General features: G+C 44.1%; 1 protein-coding gene across 4 annotated transcripts in view; it reads left to right on the top strand.

The window, feature by feature from the left end:
- The window catches only part of tmem260 (transmembrane protein 260), a 43,668-nt gene extending 39,827 nt beyond the window's left edge, over positions 1–3,841 (top strand). For 3 of the 4 annotated variants that reach the window (XM_036150549.1, XM_012852398.3, XM_021310585.2), the window contains 3 exons: positions 639–692; positions 949–1,033; positions 1,119–1,799. In XM_036150549.1, the coding sequence (XP_036006442.1) occupies positions 639–692; positions 949–1,033; positions 1,119–1,379 (400 nt within the window). In that variant the 3' untranslated portion in view covers positions 1,380–1,799. Of the gene's footprint in view, positions 1–638; positions 693–948; positions 1,034–1,118; positions 1,800–2,195 lie in introns of those variants that run through there. The other variant, XR_004933368.1, reaches the window with a different exon arrangement.
- The last annotated feature ends 6,582 nt before the right edge of the window (positions 3,842–10,423 follow it).

Here is a 10,423-nt window from a genome sequence, read left to right on the forward strand (position 1 = left end):
TACTGACAAAAACAAGTCGACTCTTTTTGAAATAAATCCGTTTGCTGCTTTTTCTCTCTGTGGTCTCTTGTCCTCAGACTCCAACAGAGTTCCCTTCGCGTTGAGTTCATTCGCCGCTCTCCGTGCTGCGATCCTGCTCTTTGTGAATGCAACCAGAGCAAGACATTAGGCCCTCAGCCATTTGAAATGAGACTGAAGATGAAAAATAATGAGTTTCTTATTGCATTTTGTCAATAACTGTGTCAAAACTGGAATTAGTCAAAGCTCCATATTCTGTTGCTGTTGCCAGCAGCCCTTCTTTCACTCAGATATCCACGGATGAATACTGTGACATTATTTCCCGCGCCCTCACGACAAGCGTGTCCGCAGATGCCCACAAGCCAAATATTAGCCGAGAGACCTTGCTGCTTAAATATTCTTTTGAAGAAGAGGTCAAGCGTTTGCACTCGGGAAAGCGAAGAAAGGCAGACGTGCTTTTACTGCATGTCTAATGTGTTAGCCGGTATTGTTGCTCAGTCATTCCGCGTCGATGCATGATTTAAAAACCTGCAACGTTATCATTTATGGTTGCAGGAATTGTGCATAAACGTCCGCCTGAAGCTGCTCTAAATGAAGCGTTTGTGCTTGACTTTGAACAGTTTTCACCCTGCATCCTGGGAGCGCGTTGCTAACGAGGAGATGTGGCAAGCGAGGTATGTTTAAACGTCTCACAGAACATATCGGGTGCGCCTGTATGGTGCAAATAAAAAAAGCCGCGTCACAATGCATGCCGGGCCCCGGCAACATCTCCATAAACCAGTCTTGTGTGGTAGAGCATCTACATGTACATTCTGTTTTGGGGGCCGCATCTACATAAATCACTCCATCGTAGTGGTGCGTTTGAGAGCGTGGATCTGGATGACTCACCCATCCAGCACTTAGCCCTGAGCCCTGCGTGCTTTGTTTCAGGATGAAGACGGCTTTCTTTCTGTTTGACCTGGCAGAGAGGACGCGGGGAGAGGGGAAAGCGCGTCTCTTTGAGCTGTCTTACACCGTGAGTCTTATCAAACGTGCTTCAAAGAGAGGACCTGCACACACAAACTCGCATTGGTTTTTACACGCTTCTCTGTCGTACGCAGCTGTATACAGAAATCGTCGGGGCTTACTCGGACTACCCTCCCAACTGGGACAAGAACCTTGCCCTGGCGTGCGAGAGGCTGCTCCGCTCAGGTCACCGGGGCTACAGTCCGGACCACCTGCTGACCTGCAGCGTTCAGCACTTTAGTCTCTACCTGGAGAAAGACCCCGCCGATCCCCAGGCGGCGGCCATACGCTCGGCCGTTTCCCACCTGGTCAAGGAGAGAGACAGACTACGGCAGAGCCGGAGGCAAACCCCGTGATTGGGTCTTGGAAAACAGCTGAGAGACGGCGAGGTTCTCCAAAACGGATCAAACTGCACTGCTGTGAGGATGATAGTTCTGTTGAAAAGTCCTAAACCACTCCCCACTTTTCACACTTTGACAGATCCTTCATGGGACTTTGTTTACATTAACTGTTTAAAAAGTCAATGCGACGAGAAATTAACCATTAGAGGTATTCAAATTGGTTCTTTGGCAAAAAAAAATATAAAAAAGGTGATGCAGTTCATTGGAGAAAAACATTTGTGCATCTAACTTTTTCACATTACAAACACAAACTATCTATACATTTATTGGGGTGTCACGTGACAGACAAGCTCAGAGTAGGGCATAATGGTGAGTTAAAAAGGAAAATGATAACATGATTTTCAAATTCACTTACAAATAATAACCTTAAAAGTGCTGTGCCTTTCAACTCACTTACCTCCATCTAGGCTGGTTAACTCTGACCAGCTTCCCCATCCTTGCCAAAAAAAAAGCCTTTCTGTAGCTTAACTCTGCCACTAGACATGGAAAGTTTATTTGTAATGCACATTTCAGCAACACGACAATTCCAAGTGCTTTACACAATGAAAACACAAGATACATGTACAAAACTGCATTACAGTGGCACAATAAAGTAAAGAAAGTAAAGCGGGACCAAATCCTGTAATTGATACACTATATAATACGCTATATTTCAGTTAATGTTTTATATAGAGCAGCATAAGGCAAATGGGGTTCTAACCTTGATTTGAAAGAACTTCGGGTTAGCATAAGAACTGAATGCTGCTTCTCTGTGATTGGTTCTGGTTCTAGACATGTGGAGCAGACTTGAACCAGGAGACCTGGGTCTGGAAGGTTGATCCAGCAACAACGTATCTTTAATGTATTTCATTGCTAAGCCATTCTGTGTCTTTTTTTTTTTTAGAATTAGAAACTAATCAAAGTATTTTAAAAGTTTATTCTCTAAAGTGTAACTCACCCTGACGTAAAGGCATAACCCCGCCCCCAGACACATTTTGAGAAATGGCATCGGAGTGGGCGGTTCCAGGAGCCGCGGATGAGCGGTGGGAGTTTTAAGCAGCGCCTCTTTGCTGCGGCGGTCGGGATGAGGGAAACGCGACCTGTTGAAACATGGAGTAAACAGGGTGACGTCTGCTGCTTTTTGTCACAGAACTGTCCTTTGAGGTTGACGATTTTTCAGATGTAGGGTTGTAAGCATTTACCGGTTGACCCAGTAGGAAAATTCAACTGCAATAGCCACCGTTCAACCCAGCACTAAGACAGTTTTTAGACAGATATTACAGAACTGAACAAGTTCACATAAAATTTTAAAGACTGTACAGTAATATTAAAGTAGCACCCTTAGGCCCGGTTGATCTGCAAAAAGGTTGATTTTGGGTGAGTTACACTTTAAGATACAGGTAGCAGGTATAAGAACTTTAGAACTGGGTTCTTAGTTTTAGTGAAGATGTGGGAAGAAGTGTTCTGGATCAGCTGCGGATATCTGACGTTTTAGGCAGACCTGTGACGACACTGTTTGAAGTGATGAATTCGACTAAAGATAAAAGCATGGATGAGTTTTCCCAACATCCTGCTGGGAATTTAGTCCCTTAATCCTAGAAATGTTCTTTAGGTGGCAGGAAGCTGACTTAGTTACTGTCTTTGTCTGCATCTGAAGGTTCTGGTCCTGTACTAGAATCTTTCAACAGGAGGATGGTGGGTTCAAGGTCTTGTGCAGTCGTAGTTTTAGATGTAAATGGCCTCAATTTAGGGACCGGGTGAACAAGTGTTAGTCACTCACATTTGCCATATATTCATACACCAAATACACAAATCAATAGGCAGTTTGTGTTTATGGTAAATGCCTTGCAGATGAGCACATTAACATAGCAACTGCTCTTCAGACTGAGGCACAGCCGCCCGGCTCGAAAGTTTCATATTTATCTCACATAAGACATTTTTTTTTTTTTTTCCATGTTTGCTGTGTCCCTGTGGAGATTCTCCCAGCAGAGCTGTGGATCTTTGCAGCTCCTCCAGAGTTACCATGGGCTCCTCGGCTGGTTCTCTTATAAATGCTCAGGTGTTTGTCTGGTCTGTTCCATGCTGCTGTTCATTTATGTTCTCTAAATAACCTCTGAGGCCTTCACAGAGCTGTTGTCTTTGTACTGATATTAAATTACACAGAGGTAGACTTTTACTAATTAATTACCTTCCATTGCCGACCGCCTTACTCAATTTTATTCAAGGGTATCAGAGTAAAAGGTGGCTAAAAAACATAAAATCGAGGATAAATTGTGTTTTCTGTCCATGCATCAAAAGTGGGAACAGATTGAGTTTAAACAGGAGTGAATAGGCGGCAAATTTGAAGGTTTCCTAGAAATTCTGGGAAACTGGCTCAAGAACAGTGGATCCCTACAAGCAGATGACGAAGAAGTGGAGGGTGGCTCACGACTTTTGTAAGGCTTTTTTGTAAGGGATAAATCTGAGCCAGTGTGCCACAAGAGGAAGTGGCTAAATTTGTCTTTTATGATTTCTCAGTCAGAAATGGACTCGGGACAAATGCTGTTCTTTTTTTTTTTTTTTTTTAATGGCCTCCAGTTCTTAAAAATTTCTAGAGAAAACAACATAGCAGCCCAGAGGAACACGTCTTACAATAAATGTTTACAGTTGGCCGAAAAAACGAAAAGAGCTGTTGTAGAAACCTTTCTGACCTCAATCAATGACAAATCAAATTCTGTTTTTTATTTTGTTTACGTCTCTTTTTTCCCCACTGCTGTTCTGTTGTCACAGCTTTTAACATGCAGATTATATTGCCTCTGCTCTAGTTTTCTTTTTCTCACATTAGGATGCCAAGGCCGAGATTGAGGGAAACCCAATTTAAGGGGCAGAAATGGGGGGGGGATTAAAACTGCTGTTTAATCTAGGGCAGAATTACACTCTGCCATACCATGCAGTCCTCAGACAGCCCTCTCTCTCCCTCCATCACTTTGTCTTCAATGGCCCTTTAAATGTTTAAAACTAATGGATTCAATAAGTGTTTTTTTTTCTCTCTTTTTTTCCCTTCCTAACAGGGGGGCTATAATCCCTGCTGGATTTAAATGAAATATGAAATGTCACAATGCCAGAGAGCCTTTTAGAGGTGTGTTTCCGTGTGCATGCGTGTTGATTTTTGTGTGTACACGTTTAAATCTGCACTCAAGCTTTTTCAGCTGCCAGAGACGCATGTAAACAAATTTGATAAACAGATTGGTTCAATGAAAAGCAGTATGTTTTGGTCATTGGAGAGCTGCACTCATGCTAACTCCTGGGACACGCACCGGCGGTGAGACGGTCAGCGGACAGCTTTTATTCGGGCCACCATAGAGAAAAAGGATGAAAATCAAACCAAATTTGACCGTTTTTTTGTTTTTTTTCCAAGACCCTGGATGTGGTTTTTTTTTTTTTTTTTTTTAGATGTGCTGAATTTTATGTCTATTTTCATATTTGAGTTTTTGTAAAGCTTTGACCTGTCTACATATTTCATCTGATTTTGAGCTCTCTATAAGAACTGTTAGATTAGAAGACATTAGAACAACAGTCAAGATTTTTTCCAGCCTTCCTGCCATGAGGAGTGGTTAGTTGAGGAGAGGTGATGTCTGCTGTAAAACAGGATTTTCCTGTTATTTTAAAATAAAAACAATTTGTTCCAGGCCTGCCATTTTAAAACACACACATACAGAAGTAGATGCTGCTGAAGAAACATCAGCATGTCTGCCATATTGTGAGTGGCAAGTTTGTCTTGAAAATCAGTACAAGTATTGCTGGAAACTGCAATTTTTTTCTTATAAAATAACTTAAATTTACGTTTTGATAATTTTGACTACTCTCATTTGTATACATTAATAAAGTAGGCCAGCTATCCTTCATTTTTTAGACGTGTCTCTGCTCCAGCCCACCTCATCCCAATGATAGCATCACCTCATCTAGCTGCAGAAGTCTGTTTGTCACCCAGTAATTTAAGCCAGGGCAATTTAGAGTGATATTTAACCAAACCCGTATACTTATGGGCTGCAGTTGGAGGCTGGAGAACACATGATGTACAGAAGGCCCCTGCCTGGGATTCGAACCCTGCACCTTCTTGCTTCAAGGCAAAAGCTAGTGCACCGTGCAATCTAATTGTTTTTAATGAATCTATTTTTGTCTAAAACTATACTAAGGAGTGGAGACTGTTTAATCTTGGTCTTCAGATGCAAATAATATGATAGTTGTAATATCTATCTATCTGCCATGATGTGCCACTCACAACATGGCAGAGAGGTCGCTACATTCAGGTCAGTCTGCGTTTCTCTGTTTTAAACTCTCTTAAAGCATCTTATACTAGCAGTTAGCACAGTTAGCCAAGCAGTACCTTCTTTTTCTGTAGTAAGCAAACCCTATAGCTGAGATTTCCAAAAAAAGGTTGCTAAACATATTGTTGTATGTTTTATGATGGGTTAAAGGCTCAAAAATATAAAGAAGCATCTCTGCTGCTGTCTGTTCAGCCTTTCTGTTATCTGCCAAAGTCTTGCTCCTCTGTTTCTTATGCAGCCTGAATGAATTGCAGAAATGTCTCCACATGATCTAGAAAACCTAGATTCCCTTTAAATTACACGTAACACCATCGTTCTTCTCCTGGCTCCTCTTTGAAACACTTTGAAACCTTTTTACTCATCAGTAACATCCACAGAGGTGCATGGAGGCGTCTCTGTACGACTTCATAGGATCCAACACCTCAAGTCAGACACTATTTAATGTTTGGGTTCATTATAGCTGCCTGCCAATGAAATTTGTCACATAAAGGTCAACGTTGTATTTTTTCACAAGCTTCGTGATGCAGCTGAAGGAGCCTGCTTGTCGAGATACGGCGGGAAAGCGAAGGGCGGCGAGTACAAGAGTGGTTTTCTCAGGATGTAATCTGCCGTTTCTTCTCGCTGGCCTGTTTAGTGGCTGCTAAGTGATTGGATGATGACATTTTACCTGCTGTTACACGGATGGTTTGGTGCCTCAGAAAGCTGTCTAAAGTTGAAAATATTTTAATAAAGATTAACTTTTTGTATATTTCTGTGGTCCTTTATTATTGTCTTTAAAAAAAAAATGGGTGATTTGATGCTAGAGGAAAATAAAAACGCGTCCACCTTCCTTGCCTCTCCCCTCCTCTCACCCGTCTGTTCTCTTCTCCCCTGTCTCTGAGAGTCGGTTGCCCACCCTAAATCAGCAAGCTGCCGAGGATTGTGGGAACCCGTGGAATCGCCGTGACCAGGGATGCAGGCAGGGAGCCACGGCAATGCTGGAATGTGGGGCGTCTGAGGAGATAAGAGCTGCGAGCCCAAGCCAAGGAGGGAACAGGGATGCAGCGAGCAGGGTGGGGAGAGGAGGTGTGGAGGGGGGGCATGGCGGAGTGAGGAGGGTGAGAGTGAGACGGAAACAGGGGCGGCTGCATGCCTGTGAATGGGAGACAGAAACACAGCACCGTAAACAACCAGAGTGCAAGACAGAGTGAAACGAAGAAAGAGGGGAGGGGGACTTAGGGGGGGTTGGGGGGCACACTGGAGATGGGAAGCCAGCCTTATTCCTCTTTGCATTTCATTTACATCCTTGGCCGTATCGACCAATCGGATTGGGAGCAAAGCCCAGGGCTTAGGAGGGGAATAAAAAGACAAAATGCCTTTGCTGCTCTCATCCCTCCCTGATAATACCCCTTCTGTTTTTCCTTTCTCCTTTTCTCGTCTATAAGTAGATACTGTCCGAAATGCCAGCAGAAAAGCGACACCTCCGCTTGCTGTGTATCTCAGATAGACCGAGCGGGAGCAGGGGCTGAAAAGACAGCTTTAGCGACTGGGCCTATCTCCACTCCTCTCCCTGGCTGGGCTGGATGGAAGCTCGGAGTGGAGAGAGGCGGAGGGCCGGGGCGGGTTGGTTAGTGTTTGGGAAAAGAATAGAGGGTGTGAGAGGCATGATATACTAAGCTGGCAACAGATTTCACAGAATCTTACACTCAGAAAAAGGGATCTTGAGGCAAAGTTTTTCAAAGCTTGAGAAACCTGTTTCAAGGATGTTTACCAGGTACCACCCATCTTTGTGAGGACTGCAAATTACTTCTGCTGAACTTTACATATTTTTAGCTAAAGGTTGCCCGCTGGTATTCTACTCTTTCGCTCAAAATTGCAGGATTTGCTAAAACCTCGTGTGTCGTGTTCGTTTCCTGGTTGAATGCCGTTTTTTCTGTCTCAACTTATCAGCGCGTATTGGGTAGAATTAGGCTTATTAACAAACGCCTGGGCTGTCCTGATTGATTTGTCTCAAGTTTCAGTTTGCCGTTACTCTCCAGTTGCATGTTTTTGTTTGTGTTGTGGACGGTCTTTGTATACCAGGCCCGGTATGTGTTCAGGTTTGTTTGTACAGGTGTTTGCAGGGCTCAACGCTGTCTATCTGTTTGGGTTACTTTGGGCCTGTCAAGTGTTTCTCCTGCGTTTAAAGGACTGCGCTAATCTCTGCCTGCTCACATCTTTGTGCAGCTCCTTATAGTATTTATACACCAGTGGAGTGGTGCACTGTTGTCAAGTGGAAGGAAGATAATTAATGGGTTCTGGAGATAGAAAGCATAAAAGTGTGCATTTGTGTCCAGTCTCCCTGAGAATACACTTTGTCGAACCATGCTTTGCCCTCTTTACAGCTACAAGTCTTTTGGCTTATGAGTCTACATCAGAGGTGCCTTAGTCTGGTCCTCGAGATTCACTATCCTGCAACTTTTACATGCAAATCCCTCTCCAACACACCTAAATTAAATATGTTGGTATGTTGTAAGTAGGTATGTTGCAGCAGGGTCGTCATTTGGTTCTGCAGAGGCCTTATAATGAGCCGTTCAATTGATTCAGGTGTGTTGGGGGAGGGATGTATCTAAAAAAGAAAACAGGATAGTTGCTCCTGAGGACTGACTTTAAAATAGCTCAAGCTCAGTCATATTGGATGGAGAGTCTTTGACAACACCAGTATTTTAGTTTTGCAACAGATTCTCAATGGGATTTTGGTCTGGACTTTGACTAGGCCATTCCAACACACAAATATCCATTGATAAAAACCACTCTGACGGTATGTTTAGGGTTGGTGTTTTGTTGCGAGGTAAGTCTTTGCTGCAGCTTTTCTCCCAGGGTAACCGTGTCCTTAGCTCCATCCACTTCCCCGTCAAATCTGACCGCTTTTCTTCTGTTTCTGTTAACGAATACACCCTCACAGCCTGATGCTGCCACTGCCGTTTTTCACAGTGGGGATGGTGAGTTCAGGGTGATGTGGATTATCATTATTCCATGTCGAGCTCCACAAACTTATATTTTCAATCTCAGTTGACCAAAACACCCTCTTCCACGTGTTTGCTGTGTCTCCTTCATGAGTTTGGCTAAACTTCACTCTTCCTCCAAAAAGGCCAGATTTGTGGTGGGCATGAATAATAACTGTGTTTTCAACCCATTCTTTGGAGGAGCTGCAGAGATCCACAGCTCGGGCGGCCATGTCTTGGTAGGTTTGCAGCTGTTAGCCGTACTGTCTCTGTTTTCAGATGATGGATTGAACAGTGCTTCTTGGGATGCTGAAAGCTAGGGATACCCTGCTTTAAACCTCTCCACAACTTCTACTGTGGTTCTCGCTCTCAGTGATGATCTTTTTTTTCACCTTTCATGTCTAACAAACCTTTAAGGCCTTCACAGAACGGGTGTATTTATCTTGGGATTTACTCATAAATTTGGCAATTGCTTGCACCGGTTTTGATTTAGGTGTCCTGGAGGAGGAAGACTACATGCATGACACACCTTACAGTATTGTTCGGAACAAAATGTTGTCTTTCCTTCTACTTTACAATTATGCTCTGCTTCATGTTGCTTTATTTAATAAAGGTTTTGGTGGATCTAAGCTGGAGGAGAGGCCTTATCCAAGTTCTGCTCGGTGGCGAACATTTCAGAAACGGTAACGTCTGTTACCTACCTGCACCAGACGCATGCAAGCGATACGGTCACCTCAGGATCCCCCCCTTCACCTTCGCAGCTTTCTCCTCCTCCTCAGCCCACACAACCTCTCCCCTACAGTAAATCAAACCAAACAACAGAGGCTGGTGTCTGAGGGATTAGAGGTCAGGGGGTTGAGAAATGCCACATCCACTTTTTGCTGGGATCAATCTTCAACCGCTTGGTAATCTCTGGCCCCCCGGCCTCGCATACCTCCAGTGGTCTCCCTCACCGGGAGATGGCATTGCCAAGCGGGTCCCTCATGCTGGGTGAGAGGAGCTGATATAAGGGAGAGGTGTGAGGGGTAAGAGAGGAGTACAATATGTCCCTTATCCTCAGCCCGATGTGTGCAAATACGTGTCACCCACGATATTTCAGCTTTTGAGTTCCTCCCTGCATGTGTACTGTGTTGTGTACTTTAAGCAGGCATCCATAAAGTTTGTTTAATCTGCCAATGTGGAATAACTTTGACTTCTTCATGGCAAACCGAATATTATCCGCAAGTTCCCGCTGTTATCTTGTGTACACACATTTGTTTATTTGATACAGGCCCTCTCCGCTACAGCACTTTTGTATATCAAAGACAGCGGTGCGGAGTGTAATTGAAAATGGCTACCGTGGAGAAAGGTCTCTCTCTGCTTTGACTGAGGAGAGGAAGAAAAAAAAAATGCTCCGCTCCCTTCTTGGATCTATTTAAATAATTGAGGAGTAAACTGACAAATTAGACACCTTTATGGAAACCCGTGGGGTCTCTCCGGGGTCTTCCACGTTTCCCAGTACAAGAGAGCGCCACTAGGCACGGGATAATATCTTGTGTGCTTTGAGAAGGGAGGGGTGATGTGCTGCAGTGGGCCAGGAGGGGTTTCGCCAATCAAGCGGGCCACACTTCCTCCCCCAGGTTCTAATTTTGTGCCACATTAAAGAGCTCGGCCTCCATTTAGGACACAGAGAGACATTTTCATAATTTGCCGGGTGTCTCGGCTAGCTCGAGGTGCCTCTGCCCTCCTTTTCTCACTCTGTATCTGAATG

This window comes from Fundulus heteroclitus, chromosome 19, assembly GCF_011125445.2.
Source record: "Fundulus heteroclitus isolate FHET01 chromosome 19, MU-UCD_Fhet_4.1, whole genome shotgun sequence".
In the NCBI taxonomy this organism is placed as follows: domain Eukaryota; kingdom Metazoa; phylum Chordata; class Actinopteri; order Cyprinodontiformes; family Fundulidae; genus Fundulus; species Fundulus heteroclitus.